This window comes from Mus caroli, unplaced genomic scaffold (genome assembly GCF_978045245.1).
Source record: "Mus caroli unplaced genomic scaffold, Mus_caroli_1 scaffold_17, whole genome shotgun sequence".
Taxonomy (NCBI): domain Eukaryota; kingdom Metazoa; phylum Chordata; class Mammalia; order Rodentia; family Muridae; genus Mus; species Mus caroli.
The window spans coordinates 124,425-150,636 of NW_028227272.1; the positions used below are offsets into that span (position 1 = coordinate 124,425).

The 26,212-nt window shown below is 40.5% G+C and overlaps 1 protein-coding gene and 1 pseudogene across 1 annotated transcript; both read left to right on the forward strand.

The window, feature by feature from the left end:
• The first annotated feature begins 1,070 nt into the window (after positions 1–1,070).
• LOC110287636 (olfactory receptor 1f45-like) lies at positions 1,071–2,012 on the forward strand. The gene has a single exon (XM_021154198.1). It carries the CDS (start codon positions 1,071–1,073, stop codon positions 2,010–2,012), a length of 942 nt encoding a protein of 313 aa, XP_021009857.1.
• A 16,436-nt stretch (positions 2,013–18,448) lies between these two features.
• LOC110287635 (olfactory receptor 1f45-like) lies at positions 18,449–21,337 on the forward strand (annotated as a pseudogene).
• The last annotated feature ends 4,875 nt before the right edge of the window (positions 21,338–26,212 follow it).

Sequence of the window (26,212 nt, forward strand, 5' to 3'; positions counted from 1 at the left end):
TTGCGAGCATGCATATGTGTGTGTGTGTGTGTGTGTGTGTGTGTGTGTGTGTGTGTGTGTGTGTGTGTGTGTGTGTGTACAGCAACGTAGAGGCCAGAGGACAACTTTTAAGGGAATTATATTTCTCCTTCTACCATATAGATCCCAGGGGCTTGGACTCAGCTCATCAGACTTGGGTTAAGAGTCTTTACACGTTGAGCCATCTCTCTGACTACTACTGGTGTTTTTCTTCTTTTTTGGCTTTTTTAAAAATATGAGATGCTAAGGACTAGAGGAAAAACAGAGACAAACAGAGATGTGCATGATATCAGGGAAAGGCCATCTATGCATACATTAAGACAATGTATGTATTACTGGATTTGTGGGGTACACATGCCGCAGTGTACATGTAGAGGACAAGGGATAACTGGGGTGGGTTCTCTACATCACACACACACACACACACACACACAGAGAGAGAGACAGAGAGAGAGAGAGAGAGAGAGAGAGAGAGAGAGAGAGAGAGAGAGAGTCTGTCAATTGATATTTAACACTTTTATGAGTATTTTGGTGTCAAACTCAGGTTTTCAAGTTCAGTTCAGTAAACACCTTTACCCACTGGAACATTCTGCAGCCCATGCACTTATATTTTATGCAGTATTCAATGAAGTAGAGGGGTGAATCTGGTGTGTCCAGAACCATCTTAGACTGGGCATTGGAAGCTGAGCACTATAGGTAGGTACTGACTCAACCAATCTAAAGCAAACTTGCTTATTTAAAGCATATATTTTGTTTTCTGATTCACTTTATTTTATATCTTTAGGTGTTTTACCTGAATGTATGTATTCTGAATGTGTTTGTGCTGAATTCAGAAGAGGGAAATAGAGAACATGGGAAAGGATTATATACATAACTCTAGCTATGCTGTTGGGGCTGGGAATTGAACTTAGATTCTCTGGAAAATCAGCGAGACTTTATGATTGTTGAAATATTTTCAGAGCCCTGTTGCAGTTTTTCTTTTAAATGTGGCAATGACTATAGTATGATTTGTTGGATTCTGCTTCTCTTCTTTATAGCTGGGCTAAAAATCTATGGGAGGCACCAACCAGTCCAGTGTCTCTGAGTTCCTCCTTCTGGGACTCTCCAGGCAGCCCCAGCAGCAACAGCAGCTCATCTTTCTACTCTTCCTCATCATGTACCTGGCCACTGTCCTGGGAAACCTGCTCATCATCCTGGCCATCAGCACAGACTCCCGCCTGCACACCCCCATGTACTTCTTCCTCAGCAACCTGTCCTTTGTGGATGTCTGCTTCTCCTCTACCACTGTCCCTAAGGTACTGGCCATTCACATACTCAGAAATCAAGCCATTTCATTCTCTGGGTGCCTCACACAGCTGTATTTTCTCTGTGTGTTTGCTGACATGGACAATTTCCTGCTGGCTGTGATGGCCTATGACCGATTTGTGGCCATATGCCACCCTTTACACTACACAACAAAGATGACCCATCAGCTTTGTGTCCTTCTTGTTGTTGGGTCCTGGATGGTAGCCAGTCTGAATGCTCTGTTGCACACACTGCTCGTGGCTCAACTCTACTTCTGTGGGGATAATGTGATCCCCCACTTCTTCTGTGAAGTGACTCCCCTGCTGAAACTCTCTTGCTCAGACACACATCTCAATGAGTTGATGATTCTTGCTGTTGCAGGGCTGATAATGTTAGCTCCATTTGTTTGCATCCTCTTGTCTTATATCCTTATTGCTTGTGCCATCCTGAGAATCTCATCCACAGGAAGATGGAAAGCCTTCTCCACCTGTGGCTCACACCTGGCTGTTGTGTGCCTCTTCTATGGCACTATCATATCCCTGTATTTCAACCCCTCATCTTCTCACTCAGCTGGGAGGGACATGGCAGCTGCCATGATGTACACAGTGGTGACCCCCATGCTGAACCCTTTCATCTACAGCCTGAGGAACAGGGACATGAATGGGGCTTTAAGGAAAGTGCTTGCCATGAGATTTATATCTAAGCAGTAATGTTGGGGGTGTCAAACATCACAGAAGGAACTAATGTCTAACAATTATTCATGTTTTTTCAATTATTTGAAATGGAGCACTTGTTTTGTTGTAAGAAAAGCATCTACTATCTCTACCAGATACAGAGCCCAGGATACAAACCCTTTGGGTAAAAGAATGAAAAAAAAAATCTCTTTACTGAAGGTTGTTACTTGGATTATCATGTCAATACCTTGGCAGAATTCACCATGAGCACCCATCTACAGTTCTGGGAAAGTGCAAGGAGTATCTATGGGACAACACTGAAAAGTGACTTGTGGTAAGCTCAAAACTGGGTCAGGTGTTGTCAGAATGGGGAATAGATTCCTCCTCCAGATGGGATGTCATTTCTAACTTGGGATGATTCTGAATGTTTTTCTTCATGTAGATGAATACAAGACTGAGCTCTGGTTGGCCAAGCTGCAGCAGCTACATAAGTCTGCCATTTTCAGACATGTGCTGTTATTTTGTTGGCATCAGCAGACCCTAGGCTCTTGTGTTCTTCTGTGCTAACAACACCTTGTGCTATCACTATATCAGAGACTGATCTGCTACTGACATCCTTTGTAATGCTCCATGTTCCTCAGCAGAGTTCCAGCACCCAACAGGAGTATCCAGGCCACCTCTGGGAAGCCACAACTGTTCATTCTTTCTTCCCACAGAGACCTCAGCCTAAGCCCCTTTCACATGAATATCAGACTTGGTGGGTTGAGAAGTGAGAGTTTGGAGCTCCAGGAAACCCTACTTCTGCAGCTCATTTGGACTTACTAGGTTATTTTTGTTATCTGGGCATTATATAGTATATAACATTAAGCAAAAAAATGAGCCAATTCAATAAAAATGAGCTGAACCGTCTCCAATTCTAGTGTGCAGACAAGTCAGTCTCTCTGCTCTCTTTCCTGTCTGTCAGTATTTGCTGGTCTTCTTATATAGCAACTATGTTGTTGTTGTTGTTGTTGTTGTTGTTGTTGTTGTTGTTGTTGTTATTGTTGTTGTTGTTGTTGTTGTTGTTGTTGTTGTTGTTGCTGCTGCTGCTGCTGCTGTTGTTGCTGTTGTTGTTTTGTTTGAGATGGAGTCTCTCTATGCAGTCCTGACTCTTCTGGAACTTTAATTTAGTAAAAAATGTACATATTGGATTTCAATTTTCATTTCATAGTAAAACTTTTAAAGTTAGTGCTTGAAGTTTGGTTTTGCTGATCCTGTGTATTTTTATTTCTAAGATTTTTATTTTTATTTTCTAAGATTTTATTGTAATGAAAATTTTTATTTCTTTCATTTTTAATTTACCACCTAATTTTTCTTTGTTTCATTTATTTCTTTATTTCTCTACCTTCCTTTCTTCCTCCCTCCCTCCCTCGCTCCCCCTCTCTTCCTTCTGTTCTTTCTTTCACACCTACTAAGTTTAACTTTCATTTCCACATACTCAGATGGGTGGTCTTCACTGAACTGTGGATGAGTTAAAGAAACTATACTCAAACAAACAAACAAACAAACCTGACCCTTCCTTTCCTATTGCTAACACTTGCCAACAGGTCTCCAGCTAGGAGCTAGAGGTGAGACTTAATACCTGCTTCCTCTAATGCTTGTGTCTAGCTTCCACTTACAAACATCTCATGTTATTGCTCAACTATGAGCCCGTGGGTGCAGCTGTGCCAAGAAGACATCTACAACCTCTAGTCCTTACATTCTTTATGACTGAAGTTGGCAGAACTTCTAAGATGTACCGATTATTGTTTTTCAAAGAAATTTGAGACATCTTCAGACATTATTTTTTATTGGATATTTTCTTTATTTACATTTCAAATGTTATCCCTGTTCCTGGAGTGGTATTGCTGAATCTTCCATTAGAACTATGTTCAATTTTCTGAGGAACCACCAAACTGATTTCCAGAGTGGTTGTATCAGCTTGCAATCCCACCAGCAATGGAGGAGTGTTCCTCTTTCTCCACATCCTTGCCAGCATTTGCTGTCACCTGAGTTTTTTATCTTAGCCATTCTGACTGGTGTGAGGTGGAATCTCAAGGTTGTTTTGATTTGCATTTAGGTACTGCTCAGCCATTTGGTATTCCTCAGTTGAGAATTCTTTGTTTATCTCTGTACCCCATTTTATAGGGTTATTTGATTTTCTGGAATCCAACTTCTTGAGTTCTTTGTATATATTGGATATTGGCCCTTTCTCAGATTTAGCATTAGTAGAGATCTTTTCCCATTATGTTGGTTGCCTTTTTGTCTTATTGACAGTGTCCTTTGCTGTACAGAAGCTTTGCAATTTTATAAGGTCCCAGTTGTCAACTCTTGATCTTACAGCACAAGACATTGGTGTTCTGTTCAGGAATTTTTCCCCTGTGCCCATATCTTCAAGGCTCTTCCCCACTTTCTCCTCTATAAGTTTCAGTGTCTCTGGTTTTATGTGGAGTTCCTTGATCCAGTTAAACTTGAGCTTTGTACACGGAGATAAGAATGGATCAATTTGCATTCTTCTACATTCTTACCTCCAATTGACCCAGCACCTTTTGTTAAAGATGGTTCTTTCCACTGGATGGTTTGAGCTCCTTTGTCAAAGATCAAGTGACCATAGGTATAGGTGTGTGGGTTCATTTCTGGGTCTTCAGTTCTATTCCATTGATCTACCTGTCTGTCACTGTACCAGTACCATGCCGTTTTTAATCACAATTGCTCTGTAATACAGTTTGAGGTCAGGCATGGTGATTCCACAAGGGGTTCTTTAATTGTTGAGAATAGTTTTTGCTACCCTAGGTTTTTTTGTTATTCCAGGTGAATTTGGAAGTTGCTCTTTCTAATTCTGTGAAGAATTGAGTTGAAATTTTGATGGGGATTCCATTGAATCTGTAGTTTGCTTTTGGCAAGATAGTCATTTTTACTCTATTAATCCTGCCAATCCATGAGCATAGGAGATCTTTCCATCTTCTGAGATCTTCAATTTCTTTCTTCAGAGACATGAAGTTCTCCTCATACAGATCTTATCAAACTTGCTTAGTTAGAATCACACCAAGGTATTTTATATTATTTGTGACTATTGTGAAGGATGTTGTTTCCCTAATTTCTTTCTCAGCCTGTTTATCATTTATGTAGAGAAAGGCCACTGATTTGTTTGAATTAATTTTATATCCAGTTACTTCACTGAAGTTGTTTATCAGGTTTAGGAGTTCTCTGGTAGAATTTTTAGGGTCAAATAAGTATACTATCATATCATCTGCAAATAGTGATATTTTTAACTTTTCCCCAAAATATCACTATTCCTGGGGAAACATTTTGTATCCCCTTGATCTCCTTTTGTTTTCTAATTGCTCTGTCTATGACTTCAAGTGCTATATTGAATAGGTAGGGATAAAGTAGGCAGCCTTGTCTAGTCCCTGATTTTAGTGGAATTGCTTCAAGTTTCTTTACATTTAGTTTGATGTTGGCTACTGGTTTGCTGTATATTGCTTTTACTATGTTTAGGTGTAAGCCTTGAATTCCTGATCTTTCCAAGACTTTGTTTTGTGCATTTGGTGTTTTGATTATTATGTGACAGGAGAAGCTTCTTTTCTGGTCCAAACTATTTGGAGTTCTGTAGGCTTCTTATATGTCCATGGACATCTCTTTCTTTAGGTTGGGAAAGTTTTCTTCTTTAACTTTGTTGAATATATTTACTGGCCCTTTAAGTTGGGAATCTTCACACTCTTTTATACCTATTATCCTTAGGTTTGGTCTTCTCATTGTGTCCTGGATTTCGTGGATGTTTTTGCATTTCGCATTTTCTTTGATTATCGTGTCAATGTTTTCTATGGTATCATCTGCTCCTGAGACTCTTTTCTGAGACTCCTATTCTGTTGGTGATGCTTTCATCTATGGATACTGACTTCTTTCCTAGGTTTTCTATCACCATAGTTGTCTCCCTTTGTGATTTCTGTATTGTTTTCTACTTCAATTTTTAGATCGTGTATAGTTTTGTTCAATTCCTTCACCTGTTTGGATGTGTTTTCCTGTAATTCTTTAAGAGATTTTTGTGTTTCCTCATTAAGAGCTTCTACCTGTTTACCTGTGTTCTCCTGTCTTTCTTTAAGGGATTTATTTATGTCCTTAAAGTCCTCCATTATCATCATGAGAAGTTACTTTAGATCCATATCTTGATTTTCTGGTTTGATGGTGTATCCAGGACTTACTATGGTGGGGTAATTGGGTTCTGATGATGCAAGGTAACTTTGATTTCTGTTGCTTCTGTTTTTATGCTTGCCTCCCACCATCTGATTATCTCAAGTGCTCCCTGCTCTTGATATATCAGATTGGAACCTGTCCTTCCTGTAATCCCAGTTGTATCTGAACTCCTCAGAGTCCAGCTTTCTCTGTGATCCTGTGATTCCAGGATCCTGTGATCCAGAGGTTCTGGGTGTGTCAGAGTTCCTGGGATTCAAGCTTCCTCTGAGACCCTGAGATCCTGGTGCGACCAAGCTCCAGGGATCCTGGAATCCTACGATCCTGGGTGGATGTGTGAGAGTGCCTGGGAGTGGTACCTTCTCTGGGGGCCATGGGACTTTTTGCTGAATTCCAACCAAGGTAGACTGGCAGGAACCGGAGCCACTGGTCAGGTGGGGTTCCTGCGTCCCTGACTCCTGCTGGTCCCAGTCATTCCAGTGGTGTTGGAACAGATGTTGTGTTCTACTCACTGGTGACCCTTAGATCCTGGGCATGCTATGGCACCTGTGGAGTGGAAGGTCCTCTGGGGACCATAGGACTGTCTGCCACATTTGAGTCCTAGGTTGCCTGTCCCAGACATTATTTTTAAAAGCAGTTCCTCCACTCTTTCCTTACTTTCCCTGTAGAGTCTTGCCCTGTCGTGTATCTGGCAGCACCGCCTGCATTCACCTTCCCTCTATTGTCCTTGGCTCTTCTGTCCTCTCCATGTCTCAGCTTGCCCTATCCCTCCCTCTGTCTTCTGCTTTGCTCACTCTTTCTTCTTCCAGGTTAAGTCTGCTGAGGGCCTCTGATGAGCTGCTTGATTTGATCAGGACCTTCCCCGATTCCCAAATCTCCACCTGATCCCTCCTTTTCTCACTTTTCCTCTTTCCTGAGTCTCTATTTAATGTGTCATTTTGTCAGGCTATCCTTTAGTTCCATTTTACACTTGCTTGCTTGTTGTTTGTTTACTGTGCATGATTTCTGGTCAGGGAGCATGCCTGCCAGCTTGGTCTACATAGTGAGTTCCAGGACAGTGGGACTTTGTGAAGACCCTGTCTCAGAAAGTGTGATATATATTTAAGATGGGAATCTTCACTCTCTTCTATACCTATTATCCTTAGTCTTGGTCTTCTCATTGTGTCCTGGATAGATAGATAGATAGATAGATAGATAGATAGATAGATAGATAGATATCATAACATTGATGGTACAAATAGGGAAAATCATTTGAAGCAACAGAAAAACAATTCTACTATTGATTTGATATGATATTTAATCTTGGCATACAATATTAAAGCAGGGAAATGGTTAATTAAAAAGAAAATGCCTTCTACAATCCCAGTGTCCAGCATGTCAGCCAATTACAATTTATCCCTTTCTGCCATGTTTATGTAGATGGGCTCAGATAATTTTACTCAAATAGTAGTCTACATCTAAGCTCCCAACAGTTATTTTATAAAAGAGATTTTCTAAACTACTGCAAGTCCTTTTATTTTTATTTTTATTTTTATTCTTTTATTTTTATTGCTTTTATGTATGTATACTCCTTAGCAATTCCATATCTCCTTTAAAACATAAAAATGTACAGTATGTATTGAATTTATTTCAAAATTGACTAATAAAGATGCTGTGGTATCACAGGACTACAGTACCAGCACCAGGGGCTGAGGAAGGAGGATCACAAGTTTGTGGTCAGCCTAGGTTATATTATGGGTTCTGGGTCATGGACTACACTGTGAAATTCTGTTCCAATAAACAAGAGAAAATTAATTTGAAATATATGAAATATTTTCTCTTCATTCTTTACTTTTTTTTGTTTGTTTTGCCTCGTTATTTTTGTTTATTTTTTATTGGATATTTTCTTTATTTACATTTCAAATGCTTTCTCCTTTCCAGATCTTCCCTTCGGAAACCCCTTATCCCATTCTCTCTCCACCTACCTCTATGAGGGTGACCCCCCACACCCACCCACCTACTCCCCTCTTCTGTCCCTGGCATTCCCCTATACTGGGGTATCGAATAACCTCAGGCCCAAGGGCCGCTCCTCCCTCTGATGTCTAACAAGGCCATCTTCTGCCACATATGTGGCCAGAGTCATGGGTCCCTCCATGTATTCTCTTTGGTTGGTGGTCAAGTCCCCAGGAGCTCCTGAAGGTCTGACCAGTTGACACTGTTGCTCCCCCCATGGGGCTGCAAGCCCCCTCAGCTCCTTCAGTTCTTTCTCCAACTCCTCCATCAGGGACTCTATGCTCAGTCCAATGGCTGGCTGTGAGTGTCTGCCTCTGTATTTGTTAGGCTCTGGCAGAGTATCTCAGGAGAAAACCATATCAAGCTCCTGTCTGCAAGCACTTTCTGGTATCCACAATAGCATCCAGGTTTGGTGACTGTATATGGGATGGATGTCCAGGTGGGGCAGACTCTTGATGGCCTTTCCTTCCATCTCTGCTGCATACTTTGTCTCCATATTTACTCCTCTGAGAATCTTTTTTGTTTGGTTGGCTTTGGTTTCTTGAGACAGGTTTTCTCTGTGTAGCCCTGGCTGTCCTGGAACTCACTCTGGAGACTAGGTTGGCCTCAAGCTCAGAAATCTGTCTGCCTCTGCCTCCCAAGTGCTGGGATTAAATGCATGCACCACCATGCCCTGAGAATTTTGTTCCTCCTTCTAAGAAGCACTGAAGCATCTACTCTTTGGTTTTCCTTCCTTTTGGGCTTCATATGGTCTGTGAGTTGAATCTTGACTATTCCAAACTTTTGGGCTAATATCCACTTATCAGTGAGCACATACCATGTTAGTTCTTTTGTGACTGAGTTACCTCACTTAGGATGATATTTTCAAGTTCCATCCATTTGCCTGTGAATTTAATGAAGTCATTGTTTTTAATAACTGAGTAGTATTTCATTGTGTAAATGTATCACATTTTCTCTATCTATTCCTCTGTTAAAGTGGTGGTCTCACCTGTGTTCACAGGTATGTATGCACTCCTGGGATACCAACTCTCTCCCCACAATATTTGGATATAGAGCACTGTGGCCCATCTTTTACTTACAGCACATTTAATATGACTCCTGACTCTGTGATATAATTGTAACTGCAGTTGTAATCAATTGAGCTTCCTGTCTTCACAAGTCATTTATTTTTTATTTTTATTAATCATTCCATTCATTTACATCTTAAATGATAACCCACTTTCTGATTACTCCACCATAAACCCCAACCCACATCTGTTCTCTCCCCTTTCCCTTTGCCTCTATAAGGGTGCTCCCCCACCCACCTACCTTCTCCCACCCCACTGCTCTAGCATTCCCCCTATTCTGAAGCATCAAATCTCTACAGGATCAAGGGCCTCTCCTCCCACAGTTGTCAGGCAAGGTAATCTGCTACTACATATGTATCTGGAGCCATGGATCCCTCCCTGTACACTCCTTGGTTAGTGGTCCAGTCTCTGGGAACATGGGTGGTCTAGCCAGCCAATGTTGTTCTTCTTAAGGGTTACAATCTCCCTCCACTCCACAGCCTTCCACTATTTCCCTACCAGGGTCCCTGAGCTCAGTCTGATGGTTAGCTCCTAGCATCCACATGTGTTATTGGTCAGCTGCTGGCCAGAGTGCCCAAGGAACAGATACACCAGGTTCCTGTCAGAAAGTGCCTTTTGAACACAGCAACAGTGTAGGCTTTGTTGTCTGCAGACAGAATGGATCCCCAGGTGGGGCAGATGGCCTTTCATTCAGTATCTAATCCACTTTTTTGTCCCTCTTCTTCCTTTGGACAGGAACATTTCTGGGTGAGATGGGTGGGTACCCTCATACCTTAACTAGTGGGTACCCACCTACATCTCTGCTGGAGGTGGTCTCTACAGGCTCTATCTTCCCCTTCTCTGAGCATTTTAGCTAAAGTCATTCCTGATGGGTCCAGGGAGCTTCTCGATTCCCTGGTGTCTGGAACTCTACACTGGCTACCCCCCAGTTCCTCATTGCCACTGCTACATATTTTTATTCAATTTCCTAACCCTCTGTACCTCTCCCTTGTCCCCTCCAGTAAACTGATACTGCCCCCTTTTTTCCTTTTCCTCCTCTCTCCCTCCCAGGTTGCCCTATCTCTCCACTTCCTGTGATGATCTTGTTCTCTCCTGAATGCAGAAATGAAACATCCACACCCTGGTCTTCTTTCCTTTTAAGCTTGATATGGGCTGTGGGTTAAATCAAGGAAGTTGTGAGCTTCTGGGTTAATATCCACTTATCAGTGAGTACATACCACATGTGTTCTTTTGTGTATGGGTTACCTCTCAGAATGAAATTTTCTAGTTCCATCCATTTGCCTGAGAATTTAATGAAGTCATTGTTTTTAATTGCTGAGTAATACTCCATTGTGTAAATGTACCACATTTTGTGTATTCATTCTTCTGTTGAGGTACATCTGGATTTCCCCCCAGCTTTTGGCTATTATAAATAAGACAGCTATGAACATAGTGGAGCAAGTGTCCTTGTTATATGTTGGAGCATCTTTTGGGTATATGCCCCGTAGTGGTATAGCTGGGTCTTAAGGTAGATCTATTTCCAATAACTGCCAGACTGATTGACAGAGTGGTTGTACCAGCTTGCAGTCCCACCAGCAATGGAGAAATGTTGCTCTTTCTCCAAATCTTCACCAGCATCTGCTGTCACCCGAGTGACAAAATGGTTTTATCTTAACCATTTTGATTGTTGTGAGGTGGAATCTTAGAACTATTTAGATTTGCATTTCGCTAATGACTAAGGGTGTTGAACATTTATTTAAGTGCTTCTCAGTCACTCAAGATTCCTCAGTTGAGAATTCTTTGTTTAGCTCTGTATTCCACTTTTTAACAGGGTTATTTGTTTCTCTGGAATATAACTTCTTGAATTCTTTGTATATTTTGGATATTAGCCCTCTATTGGATATAAGATTAGTAAAGATCTTTTCCCAATTTGTGGGTTGCCGTTTTGTCCTATTGATAGTGTCCTTTGCCTTACAGAACCTTTTCAACTTTATGAGGTCCCATTTGTCGATTGTTGATCTAAAACATAAGTCATTGGTGTTCTGTTCAGGAAGTTATTCCTTGTGCCCAAGTATTCAAGGTTCTTCCCCACTGTCTCTCTTCTATTAGATTTAGCATATCTGGTTTTATGTGGAGGTCCTTGATCCAATTGGACTTGAACTTTGTACAGGGAGATAAGAATGGATCAATTTGCATTATTCTACATGTGACATGCTAGTTGAACCAGCACCATTTGTTTAAAGTGCTGCCTTTTTCCACTGGATGGTATTAGCTTTTTGTCAAAGATCAAGTGACTATAGGTGTGTGAGTTCATTTCATGGTCCTCAGTTCTATTCCATTGATCAACCTGCCTGTCTCTGTACCAGTACCATGCAGTTTTTATAATTATTGCTTTATAATATAGCTTGAGGTCAGACATGGTGATTCTCCCAGAAGTTCTTTTATTGTTGAGGATAGTTTTTACTATCCTGTTTTTGTTTTGTTTGTTTGTTTTTGTTTTTGTTTTTGCTATTCCAAATGAATTTGAGAATTACTCTTTCTAACTCTATGAAGAATTGAGTTAGAATTTTGATGGAAACTGCATTGAAACTGTAGATTGCTTTCAGTAAGATGGCCATTTTTACTATATTATGCCTACCAATCCATGAACATGGGAGGCCTTTCTATCTTCTGACATCATCTCTGTTTTCTTTCTTCAGGGATTTGAAGTTCTTTTTTTTTTTTTTTTTTTTGGTTTTTCGAGACAGGGTTTCTCTGTATAGCCCTGGCTGTCCTGGAACTCACTTTGTAGACCAGGCTGGCTTCGAACTCAGAAATCCGCCTGCCTCTGCCTCCAAAGTGCTGGGATTAAAGGCGTGCACCACCACCGCCCGGCTGAAGTTCTTGTCATACAAATCTTTCACTTGCCTGGTTAGAGTCACATCAAGTTGTTTTATGTTATTTGTGACTGTTGTAAGGGGTGTTGTTTTCCTAATTTCTTTATTAGTTCATTTATCCTTTGAGTAGTGGAGGCTACTGATTTGTTAGAGTTAATTTTATATACAGCACTTTGTTCAAGTTGTTTATCAGATCAATGGTACAATTTTTGGGGTTGTTTAATATACTATCATATCATCTTCAAATAGTGATATCTTGACTTCCCCCTTCCTGATTTGTATCCCTTTGACCTCCTTTTGTTTTCTTTTTTTTTTCTTTTTTTTTATTTTTAATATTTTTTATTACATATTTTCCTCAATTACATTTCCAATGCTATCCCAAAAGTCCCCCATACCGCCCCCCACTTCCCTACCCACCCATTCCCATTCTTTTGGCCCTGGCATTCCCCTATATTGGGGCATATAAAGTTTGCAAGTCCAATGGGCCTCTCTTTCCATTGATGGCCGACTAGGCCATCTTTCGATACATATGCAGCTAGAGACAAGAGCTCCGGGGTTCTGGTTAGTACATCATGTTGTTCCAACAATAGGGTTGCAGATCCCTTTAGCTCCTTGGGTACTTTCTCTAGCTTCTCCATTGGGAGCCCTGTGATACATCCAATAGCTGACTGTGATCATCCACTCCTGTGTTTGCTAGGCCCCATAGTCTCACAAGAGACAGCTATATTTGGGTCCTTTCAGCAAAATCTTGCTAGTGTATGCAATGGTGTCAGCGTTTGGAAGCTGATTATGGGATGGATCCCTGGATATGGCAGTCTCTAGATGGTCCATCCTTTCATCACAGCTCGAAACTTTGTCTCTGTAACTCCTTCCATGGTTGTTTTGTTCCCAATTCTAAGAAGGGGCATATTGTCCACACTTTGGTCTTCATTCTTCTTGAGTTTCATGCGTTTAGCAAATTGTATCTTATATATTGGGTATCCTAAGTTTTGGGCTAATATCCACTTATCAGTGAATACATATTGTGTGAGTTCCTTTGTGATTGTGTTACCTCACTCAAGATGATGCCCTCCAGGTCCATCCATTTGACTAGGAATTTCATAAATTCATTCTTTTTAATAGCTGAGTAGTACTCCATTGTGTAAATGTACCATAATTTCTGTATCCATTCCTCTGTTGAGGGGCATCTGGGTTCTTTCCAGCTTCTGGCTATTACCAGAAGATGTCCCAACCGGTAAGAAGGACACATGCTCCACTATGTTCATAGCAGCCTTATTTATAATATCCTTTTGTTTTCTAATTGCTCTAGATAGAACTTTGAGTAGTATTTTGAATAGGCAGGTACAGAGTTGGCAGGCTTGTCTTGTCCCTGATTTTAATGGAATTGCTTTGCATTTATCTCCATTTAGTTTTATAGTTAGCTATTAGTTTTCTATCTATTGCTTTTATTATATTTAGGTATGAACCTTGAGTTTCTGATCTCTCCAAGACTTTTAATTAGAGTGGGTGCTGTATTTTGTTAAAAGCTTTTTCAGCATCTAATGAGATGATCATGTGGTTTTTTTTCTTTGAGTTTGTTTACATAGTGGATTACATTGATGGATTTCTGTATATTAAACCATCCCTGCATTCCAGGGTGGAAGCCTACTTGATCATGGTGAATGATCATTTTGATGTGTTCTTGAATTCAGTTTGTGAGAATTTTATTGAGTGATTTTGCATCAACACTCATAAGGGAAATTGGTCTGAAGTTCTCTTTCTTGGGTCTTTTTGTAGTTTAGGTATCAGTGCAATTGTGGCTTCATAGAAAGAATTGGGTAATGTTTCTTCTGTTTCTATTTTGTGAAATAGCATGAGAAGTATTGGTATTAGGTCTTATTTGAAGGTCTAATAATATTCTGGACTAAAATCATCTGGCCCTTGGCTTTTTTTGTTTGGGATACTTCTAATGATTGCTTCTATTTCCTTGTGTGTTATGGGTCTGTTTATATTCATTATCTGATCCTGATTTAACTTTGGTACCTGATATCTGTCTAGAAAATCATCCATTTTATCTAGATTTTTCAGTTTTGTTGAATGTAGACTTTTGTAGTAGGAGCTGATTATTTTTTTAACTTCTTCAGTTTCTGTTTTTATGTCTCCCTTTTCATTTCCTGTTATTTTTGTTGTTAGAGGTGGAATTATGTTTGTGTGTTTCTCTTCTTTTGGGTTTGTTGTGAAAAGATTAATTTCTTACTTTTTCTTGGGTGTAGTTTCCCTCCTTGTCTTGAACTTTTCCTTCTTGTATCCTCTATAGGACTAAATTCATGGAAGGATATTATTTCTTTTGGTTTCTCTTGGAATATCTTGCTTTCTCCATCTCTGTTAATTAAAAGTTTTGCTGGGTATAGTAGCCTGAGCTGACAGTTTTGTTCTCTTAGGATCTGTATGGCATTTGCCCAAAATGTTCTGGCTTTAGAGTCTCTGTTGAGAAGCCTGGTATAATTTTAATAGGTCTGCCTTTATACATTACTTGACCTTTTTCCCTTACTGGTTTCTTTGTTCTGTGCACTTATTGTTTTAATTATTATGTGACATGAGAAATTTCTTTTCTGGTCCAATCTATTTGGGGTTCTGTAGGCTTCTTGCATATTTATGAGTATTTCATTCTTTAAGTTCAGAAAGCTTTCTTCTATAATTTTGTTGAAGATTTTGTTGGCCCTTTGAGTTGGGAACTTTTACTCTCTTCTATAACAATTATTCTTATGTTCATTTTTTCTTTGTGTCCTGGAATTCTTGAATGTTTTCAGTTAAGAACTTTTTGCTTCTTTTATTTTCCTTTACTGTTGTGTTGATGTCTTGTATGGTATCTTCTACAGCTGAGATTCTCTCTTCTTTCTTCCTTCTTTCCTGTCTTTCTATCTTTCTTTCTTCCTTCCTTCCTTTCCTTTCCTTTTTTCTTTTTTCTTTCTTTCTTTCTTCCTTTCTTTCTTTCTTTGCTTTTTTTTTTTTATCATGTTTGAGACCAAGCATCCCACTCTGATTTGAGCCTGTCCTTCCTGTGATCCTGTAATCCTGGATATGGAGGTTTGAGCTGCAACTGGGTTGTGGGCTGAGTGAGTGAGGATCCAGAGCAGAGGCTCTGCTCTAGGCCAGGTGCAAACCAGAAGGCATGTGGGTCTCTGACTAGGCTGGGTATCTGTGTCTTAGGGTCCCAGGATTCCAGGTTATGCCAGGTATTTGGGAGGGGTTTGGGGTCTCATCTGTGATCCTGGATGTATCAGAATACCTAGGGAGTCAAGCTACAACTGGGGTGTGGGCTCTGTGTGTTTGGTTCCAGAGCAGAGTCTCTGCTCCAGGTACAGTTGCAAACCAGAAGGTGTGGGGTCTCTGCCTGAGCCAGGTTGTTTTTTAATTTGAGTTTTCAGCCATTATTCATCATAGTTTGCCTTTCCCTTTCTTTCTATCAAGTGTCCTTCCTGTATGTATTTGCTGTAAGAAAACATTGTCTATGCTTGACTATGTATTCATTTTTTCCTCATCCATTTTCCTTTTCTTCAACTTCCACACTCTCTATATAACTATTTACTAATTTGCCAATTATTAATTTATTCTGGTCCAATTTAGTAGAGTCCATTTAGGGAACATTTCCATTGTTTACTTTCCAACTCAGAATTTCCATTTAACATTTGCCCATAAATTTTGTCTCTTCATTCCCTACTTGATTTGACATTGTCTTCATACTTTTCTTCTTCAATCAAACCTGTAAAGATTATACTTTCCTGGTCTTTTTGTTGTTGTTTTTTGGTTTTTTGTTGTTGTTGTTGTTGTTGTTTTGCAATCTTTCATTTTGTTGTAAAAAAAAACTGGATATTTTGGAAACATATCATTACATATCAAAGTTCTGGTTCCCCCTGCTGTGTTTGCTCTTGCTATTGCTGTTTGCTTATTATTTGGTTGGGTTGATTTATACAGTCTATCCCTGTAACACTGTGAATCCTCTGATGAGGAACCTCATGAAAAACTGCTTTCAGTCAGCCTTTCATCACTCTGGCATAGCTCTGATATTAGTAAAAGTCTCTTTCACTCTGTTGAACATATGTGCTGATAAACTCTAGTACTTTACAACACAGGGATTTACTATATTGATAGAAATAAAGTTCACTAAAGAACCTGATCTAGAGTTGTAGCTCAGAGGTAAGAGCAGTGGTTGCTTTTTCAGGGGACCAGGGTTTGATTCCAACCACCTACATTGCAACTCACAACCATCAGTAACACCATGTCCTCTTCTGGTCTCCGTGGACATCAGGCATGCATGTGATGCATATATATGCATGCAAGCCAAACACTCACAAAGGGGTCTCTGTGACCTCTTCATGACCCCAAGGCCAGCAAAAGAACAATCCAAAGGAAGATTAAGAAAAAGGCAGTTCAATACACTTCAACACAACTCAGTAGCAGGCATTCGTTCAACCACAAAGTTTATTTTAGGCACATTTAAGAAAGGAAATTTAAAAAAATTTTTTTTCAGGGTATAACTAACTCAATCCCATGTACATATCAAAGCTTAAAACATGACTACATGGAAACTCACAAAGTACAAGTGATATCTTCCATAAAGATAAGATCCATAGATTAACTGAGGAATCAGGCTCAGGATGAACAAACTCATAATGAGGGTTTGGGAGTGGTGGTACAGGAAAGCCAGTGCTAGTGATATAGATGCAGACAAGTTCAAGATAAGGGTCTGGATAACAACTGTGGCCTGGCCATACAGAGAGCCAAAGGCTATTAACACATTCTCTCAGGTTTCTTGAAGGTAAACAACTTATACATTTCTCCTATTGCAATGACAACCCTGTGTGTTTAACATTTTGGCTCCCTAAGTCTTGTGTGTGAACACAAGGACCTCCTACACACTTATACAGATAAAATTTTATTTAAAAAAGTAAAAATCCAATAAGATTGTATAGCATCTTTACATAGAATAAAGTCTGAGGTCATTGTTGGTGTGTGTTCTGACCCTGTGGAAACCTCTCCCAGGTAGTCTGTGTGTGTGTGTGTGTGTGTGTGTGTGTGTGTGTGTGTGTGTGTAGCCCAGGATGATCTTGAACTCTGAAATATCCTTCCTCAGTCTCCCTGAGGAGACTTAGACATGTAAAAACAATCATTGTACCACTTCAGTGAACCCCTTAAAATTATTCTCAAGCAGGTCATGAGGTCATCTTTTCCTCCATTCTCAGAAGTTCTGATATTCTTTTTTAATTTAATTAATCAATGACTAAAAGTGTATAAAGCTGTGTGTGTGTTCAAGTGTGTGTGTGTTCAAGTGTGTGTGTGTGTGTGAGCAGACATATGTGCATGCAGTGTGCATGCATGTGAGCTCCTGTGTGTGTGCATACACATATAGAAGTCAGAGATTGATGCCAGGTATCCCCTTTGATCTCTTTCTACATTCTGCCCTATATTCTGTCAGCTTTTCCATAGTTCCTGTATCCTGATGGCCTCTTGGGCCAGGAAGTTGAGCAGAAGTGTTGGTCTTCCCTGTGCTCACAAGCATGTTCGCACTCCTGGGAGACCAGCTCTCTCCCTATGGTATTTGGGTATGGAGAGCTGTGGCACAGGATCAGCTCCTGATGCAGATGGAAACAGGAAAGATCCTGTATTGTAGAAAACTTAAAACATACATTTATAGCAGATATCATAGGTGTTTAGGCACATGGATGCAAGAATTAACAGCCAATATCATTTTATCTATACCCTTAAATTTTATTTCCTTATTTTATTTTATTTCTTTGTTTATTTGTTTGTTTATTTCTGAATGTAGTGTTTGAGACAGAGTTTCACTGCAACAGCCTTGGATTTCCTGATACTCCATCTGTAGACCAGGCTGGCATAGACTCAGAGATCCTGTCTCACTCCAGAATGCTGGAATTAAAGGAACCAACACTGAACGGCTAGCCTTTCTATGTTATTATTATTATATTGTTGCTTTTGATTGTTTCTTTTTATTTGTTTCTTTTGTTTTATGGTGAGACATGGCTCTGTAGCCCAGACTACATAACCATTATCATTTTTCTTTCCTTTTAAAAAGACACATTTGCATGTGATTTGCCTGCATACAGATGCAAGTGCACCATTTGCATGTCCAGGGAGTCTAGTAGATGGTGTCAGATCTCAGATACTGAAACTGGTGTTAGGAATGGTTGAGGAACACTATATGGGTTCTGGGAGTCAAACCTGATCCCTCTGAAGAAGGAACAAACGCTCTAAACCACTAAGCCATCTCTCCAGCTTTTAATGTCTCTTCTTCGTTGTGCCGTTTTGTTTTTATAAGACAGGGTCTGGAATAATAAGGCTAGCCTTGAACATGACAGCAACCTCCATGCCTGAGACTGCAGTGAGTCTGGAGGAGAGGTGTAAATCAGCACAAGCTATCATTTTCATCAACTCTTCCCCAGGTTGAGCTGAGAAAGACTTGGCTTTTACTGTTAAACACTGACTTACAACTGACTGGACTTCATTTGAAGATCTCATCTATCTAGTTGTGAGAAATGTTCAGAATCCTGAACACAGCAGCCAGTAGGACTGTGCCCAACTTCCTTCTACTCTTCTCTGTGTGTTTGGAATTTTTGTTTCACCTCTTAGAATTTTGCTTGTACATCTGTCAATCAAGTTGGAAAAGGTTGTAAGTTTCAGGATGTACATGGGCAGGACAAGTCACATTGAGGATGTCCCCATGCTAGGTTTCTATGTCCTGTTAAGAATCCTCTCTGAAGAATGGATGGGGAATATATGAAGCTGTTGGAGCTGCAGTCAATAGTCTATATGATTTCAGAAGTGCACACGTCACTGTGGGCTGGGAAGACACCATCCTCACAGATGTGGGTTCTCTGAGCATGGCCTTCAGCCATGGAGGAATACACACTCTCCCATCTAGCTTTACACTCATTGAATATTACACTGGATATTTTACAGCATCGATACTGACCCTGTAAGCCAGTAACTCCCAGGGATGCCTATAAGCAAATGGGCCACAAGCCCTATGTAGTAAGTGATCAAATGTGAGGAAGAGAGGACTTTCCCTAGGATAGTGTCACAACTTGATTTTCTGTTCTGAGAGGAAGAAGAGTGGGGGACTGATTCTTCAACCCCACAGGCTTAGACCAGTCTCAGGGAATTCTCTATGGAACAGGACTCCACACAGATGGCATCATTGCCAAGTTCTGACTGCAATCTTAGATGATATGTTCCATTGTTGTTGGTCAAGAGGGACCAAGAGCTGGCTTACAACTACTTTCTGCTTGTCTTTAATGAGATACTCAGGGAGACTATGCCCTGTGGGACTTCATGCTGCAGTAAATACCTGTCTAATTCTTTCAGACATCCTCTGACATAGAGTGCTGTGAAAGGGATCATCCACTGTTCACCTTCTCAGAACCTTCCTATATCCTCAAGACTCTCCAATCTTTAGAATAAAGAAAACTATTGCCCAGCAACTCCAAGGTAAAATCAATAGAACTGGCCTGTCCAGATATTTTCAGAGTAGTAGAGATGCCAATTTTCTTCTGCAATATGTGTTACTTACTCTCTCTCCCTAGAGGGTTAGCAGCAGTAGTCATAGGTTTACCAGTTAGAGCTTAAGATTAATGCAATAACTGACTGTTTCTCTTTTCCTTTAAGCTTCAAAGGAGTGGGAAGAAGATTAGAAGTCTTACCAGATACAGGTAAGAGCAGTGTGTATGCAGGAATGCTTTTATGTTATATCCAAAAAAACCTAAATAAGTGACTCTGGGGAACCAACACAACCTAACATTGGGATTTGTGAATCGAGTATCTGGAAAATAGTTGTGCATCACAATTCAGAAACGCTAATGCCGGATTAATGTGAACCAGGTTGTAGCATCCAAACCTGAAGACAGTCTTCTGATCTCTGCTTCTTCTTTCTGTAGCTGGGCTGACTCGTGAGCAGCACCAACCAATCTAGTGTCTCTGAGTTCCTCCTCCTGGAACTCTCCAGGCAGCCCCAGCAGCAGCAGCTCCTCTTCCTGTTCTTCCTCATCATTTACCTGGGCACTGTCCTGGGAAACCTGCTCATCATCCTGGCCATCAGCACAGACTCCTGCCTGCACGCCCCCATGTACTTCTTCCTCAGCAACCTGTCCTTTGTGGATGTCTGCTTCTCCTCCACCACTGTCACTATGGTACTAGCCAACCACATACTCAGGAGTCAGGTCATTTCCTTCTCTGGGTGTCTCACACAGATGTATTTTCTCTTTGTGTTTGCTGACATGGACAGTTTCCTGCTGGCTATGATGGCCTATTGTGAGCGCCCGACTTGCCAGCAAGAAAGACGCCACAACAGGATCCTTCTGCACACGTTTATCAGGAGAGCTTGATTGCAGAGGCAAAAAGACCCCGAGCCCCAGAACTGGCGCTGCTTATATAGGCCTAGGAGAGGTGTGTCTACACCCGATTGGTTATGCTTTCAGTACCTCATTTGCATGACTTGGGCCAGGCAGTGACACGGCAAAAAACTCTACTGCACATGTGCACATTGGTTGTTTAACCAAACTTATGGGTGGTAGCCAGAGCCACCTTATAATGGCATATGTGGCTTCCCACAGCCTATGACAGATTTGTGGCCATATGCCACCCTTTACACTACACAACAAAGATGACCCATCAGCTGTGTGCCTTTCTTGTTGTGGGATCATGGGTAGTAGCCAACCTGAATAGTCTGTTGCACACACTACTCATGGCTTGACTCTCCTTTTGTGGAAACAACATTATCCCCCACGTCTTCTGTGATCTGACTCCCCTCCTGAAACTCTCCTGTTCAGACACACACTTCAATGACCTGATGATACTAACAGAAGGAACTATGATCATTGTTACCCCATTTATCTGCATCCTGATCTCCTACATGCACATCACCTAAGCTGTCCTGAGAGTCTTATCCCCTAGGAGAGGATAGAAAGCCTTATCCACCTGTGGCTCACACCTGGCTGTTGTGTGCCTCTTCTATGGCACTATCATATCCCTGTATTTCAACTCCCCATCTTCTCACTCAACTGGGAGGGACATGGCAGCTGCCATGATGTACACCGTGGTGACCCGCATGCTGTACCCTTTCATCTATACCCTGAGAAAGAGGGACATGAAAGGGGTTTTAAGCAAAGTGTTTACCATGAATATCCATCTACTAGTAAGGCTAAGAAAAATACTTTTGTTTATATACTCTGTGGTCATTCCATAATAGCCTTTGTGTCTTGTGTCTTGGAATATATATATATATATATTCCAAAATATCATGTTATTAGTCTACTGTATGAAACTTAGAATTTTATGTTAGGAAAGCATCTGCTGTTTCTCTTGGGAGAATAGAACCCATGTTCTATTCAACCCTTTGTGTCTTGTGTCTTGGAATATATATATATATATATTCCAAAATATCATGTTATTAGTCTACTGTATGAAACTTAGAATTTTATGTTAGGAAAGCATCTGCTGTTTCTCTTGGGAGAATAGAACCCATGTTATACACAACAGGTGAGAGGTTTAGACACTCAGAATGAAGCTCAGTTTTAGAGTTCTTCCTGGGCCCATGCAAGGTGCAGGTTTGATTCCCTAGTCATGCCAAAATAAATATAAAAATTCTCTTTTAACAATTTAAAGTGTGTCTGTGTGTTCCACATGTATGTGTGTGTACCATCTGTATGTGGGTGTCCAAGGAGTGTGGAAGAGGACTCTCTAGAGTTGGAGTTACAGGTATATGTCAATCACCCAGTGTAAGTCTGGAAACCAAATCTGGGTCCTCTGGCAGAAGAGCAAGTGAATGCTGAGCTATCTCTCCTGCTCAAAAAAAATGTTTCAATCAAATCACTTTATTTCAATCATGAATGCCCTACCAACAGAAGATACCACAAACACAGCTACTCTTACTTCTGATTACAAAATGGGAGAGCAGGCATGTTTGGGGTCCAGAGGAGTGTTTCAGTTGGAAGCTGATAAAAGGAAATTATGGTAAGCTCTGAGTTTTCTTTGGGTGGTGTTGGAAAGGAACTGGGGTTTACCTGCTCCTTCAGATGAGATGCTGCTATTCAGGATGCTGGTGACTGGCTCTTTTAATGTATCCAGCTGGAAGAAAGGAACAGATAAAGCTTGAGCTCTGAATGGCCACTCATGTCATCATTCTGGAGCACACAGTGTGGGTCATTTTGTGGTTAGGACAATACTTTTGTTTATATACTCTGTGGTCATTCCATAATAGCCTTTGTGTCTTGTGATTTCACAATCCTAGAGACTTTTCTTGTTATGGCTGTCCTATGGCATTCTCTTGTTCATCATGAAAACTCTAACCTGTACACACCCAGCTCCTTCATGCCAGTGCTAAACTTCCTTTCTTACAACATAGTCCTTGATATGAGTACATCTGCATAAAAGACCCAAGATGGCAAGGTGATTACATCTGTTCAGATCATTTCTTCCTCGATAAGGATCCATATACATTGTGTCTTTAAGAGAACTGGTCTGGGGGCTAGAGAGATGTCTCAGGTTTAAGAGCATTGGCTGTTCTTCCAAAGGACCCAGGTTCAATTACCAGCAGCCACATGGCAGCTCACAAGTATCTGTAACTCAGGTGCAGCGGATCCTATTCCCTCATACAAACATACATGCAGGACAAATACCAGTGCACATGACATAAAAACGAATAAATTTTTTATTTATATTTTTATTAGATATTTTCTTTATTCACATTTCAAATGTTATTCCCCTTTCCAATTTTCTCCTCCAAACATCCCTTACCCACTCCCATTCCCAGTCCTGGCATTCCCCTATACTGGGGCATAGAACCTTCACATGACCAAGGGCCTCTCCTCCCATTGATGATCGACTAGGCCATCCTCATCTACATATACAGCTAGAGCCACATGTCCCACCATGTATTTTCTATGATTGGTAGTTTAGTTCCAAAGAGTTCTGGGGGACTAGTCCATATTGATGTTCCTCTTATGGGGCTTCATACCCCTTAAGCTCCTTGGGTACTTTCTCTAGCTCCTTCATTGGGGACCTTGTGCTCTGTCCTATGGATGACTGTGAGCATCCACTTCTGTATTTGCTAGACACTGACAAAGGCCCTCAGGAGACAGCTATATCAGGCTCCTGTCATCAGGCTTTTGTTGGCATCTGCCATAGTCTGGGTTTGGTGGTTGTTTATGGGATGGATCCCCAAGTGGGGCAGTCTCTAGATGGTCATTCATTCAGTCTCTGCTATGAGCTTTGTCTCTATAATTCCTTCCATGAGTATTTTGCTCCCCCCTCTAAGAAGGATTCTGAGCTTCTGGGCTAATATCCACTTATCAGTGAGTGCATATCATGTGTGTTCTTCTGTGATTGTATATCATCTCACTCAAGATGATATCCACAAGATCCATCTATTTGTCTAAGAATTTCATAAACTCATTGTTTTTAATAGCTGAGTAGTACTCCATTGTTTAAATGTACAACATTTTCTGTATCCATTCCTCTGTTGAGGGACATCTGGGTTCTTTCCAGCTTCTGGCTTTATAAACAAGGCTCTTATGAACATAGTAGACCATGTGTCCTTATTACATGTTGGAGCATCTTCTGGGTATATGCCCAGGAGTGGTACTGCTGGATCTTCTGGAAGAACTATGTCCAATTTTCTGAGGAAGCAACAAACTGATTTCCAGAGTGGTTGTACCAGCTTGCAAACCCACCAGCAATAGAGAAATGTTCCTCTTTCTCCACATCCTCAACAGCATCTGCTGTCACCTGAGTTTTTGATCTTAGCCATTCTGACTGGTGTGAGATGAAATCTCAGGGTTGTTTTGCTTTGCATCTCCCTGATGATTAAGGATGTTGAACATTATTTTAGGTGCTTCTCAGCCATTCGGTATTCCTCAGTTGAGAATTCTTTGTTTAGCTCTGTACCCTGTTTTTTAAATAGGGTTGTTTGGTTTTCTGGAGTCCAACTTCTTGAGTTCATTATATATATATTGGATATTAGCCCCCTATCAGATTTAGGATTGGTAAAGATCATTTTCCATTATGCTGGTTGCCTTTTGGTCTTATTGACAGTGTCCTTTGCCTTACAGACGCTTTGCAATTATATGAGGTCCCATTTGTCGTGCCTTGATCTTACAGCACAAGCCATTGGTGTTCTGTTCAGGAATCTTTCTCCTGTGCCCATATCTTCGAGGCTCTTCCCCACTTTATCTATAAGTTTCAGTGTCTCTGGTTATATGTGGAGTTCTTTGATCCACTTATACTTGAGCTTTGTACAAGGAGATAAGAATGGATCAATTTGCATTCTTCTACATGCTAACCACCACCTGACCCAGCACCATTTGTTGAAGATGCTGCCCTCTTCCCACTGGATGGTTTTAGTTCCTTTGTCAAAGATCAAGGGTGTGTGGGTTCATTCTGTTCCATTGTTCTACCTGTCTGTCACTGTACCAATACTATGCAATTTTTATCACAATTGCTCTGTAGTACAGCTTGAGGTCAGGGATGGTGATTCCACCAGAGGTTCTTTTATTGTTGAGAATAGTTTTTGCTATCCTAGGTTTTTTGTTATTCCAGATGAATCTGCAAATTGCCCTTTCTAACTCTGTGAAGAATTGAGTTGGAATTTTGATGGGGGTTGCATTAAATCTACAGAGTGCTTTTGGCAAGATAGCCATTTTTACTATATTGATCCTTCCAATCCTTCTTTCACTTCCTTGGTTAGAATCACACCAAGGTATTTTATATTATTTCTGACTATTGTGAAGGGTGTTTTTCCCTCATTTCTTTCTCAGACTGTTTATCCTTTGTGTAGAGAAAGGCCACTGATTTGTTTGATTTAATTTTATATCCAGCTACTTCACTGAAGTTCTTTATCAGGTTTTGGAGTTCTCTTGTGGCATTTTTGGGGCCACTTACTTATACTATCATATCATCTACAAATAGTGATATTTTGACTTCTTCCTCTCCAATTTGTATTCCTTTGATCTCCTTCTGTTGTATAATTTCTCTGGCTAGGACTTCAAGTACTATATTGAATAGGTAGGGAGAGAGTGGACAGCCTTGTCTAGTCCCTAATTTTAGTGGGATTGCTTCAAGTTTCTCTTCATTTAATTTGATGTTGGCTACTGGTTTGCTGTATATTGCTTTTATTATGTTTAGGTATGGACCTTGAATTCCTGATCTTTCCAAGACTTTTACCATGAACGGGTGTTGGACTTTGTTAAATGCTTTCTCAGCATCCAATGAGATGATCATGTGGTTTTTGTCTTTGGGGTTTTTTTATATAGTGAATTACGTTGAAGGTTTTCCATATATTGAATCATCCTTGCGTCCCTGGGATGAAGCCTACTTGATCATGATGGATGATCATGTCGATGTGTTCGTGGATTTGGTTTTCGAGAATTTCATTGAGTATTTTTGCATCAATATTCATAAAGAAAATTGGTCTGAAGTTCTCTTCTTTGTTGGGTATTTGTGTGGTTTAGGGATCAGAGTAATTGTGACTACATAGAATGAATTGGGTAGAGAACCTTCTGTTTCTATTTTGTGGAATAGTTTGAGGAGTATTGGAATTAGGTCCTCTTTGAAGGTCAGATAGAACTCTGCACTAAACCCATCTGGTCCTGGGCTTTTTTTTTTTTTTGGTTGGGAGACTATTAATAACTGTTTCTATTTCTTTAGGTGATATGGGACTTTTTAGACTGTCAGTCTGATCCTGATTTAACTTTGGTACCTCATATCTGTCCTGAAAATTGTCCATTTCAACCAGGTTTTCCAGTCTTGTTGAGTATAGGATTTGTAGTAGAATCTGATGAATTTTTGGATTTCCTAAGATTCTGTTGTTATATTTCCGTTTTCATTTCTGATTTTGTTAATTAAGATACTGTCCCTGTGCCCTCTCCTTAGTCTGGCTAGGGGTTTATCTATCTTGTTGATTTTCTCAAAGAACCAGCTCCTGGTTTGGTTGACATTTTGGTATATTTCTTTTTGTTTCCACTTGGTTGATTTCACCCCTGAGTATGATTATTTCCTGCCTTCTACTCCTCTTTGGGGAATTTTTGTCCTTTTGTTCTAGAGCTTTCAGGTGTGCTGTCAAGCT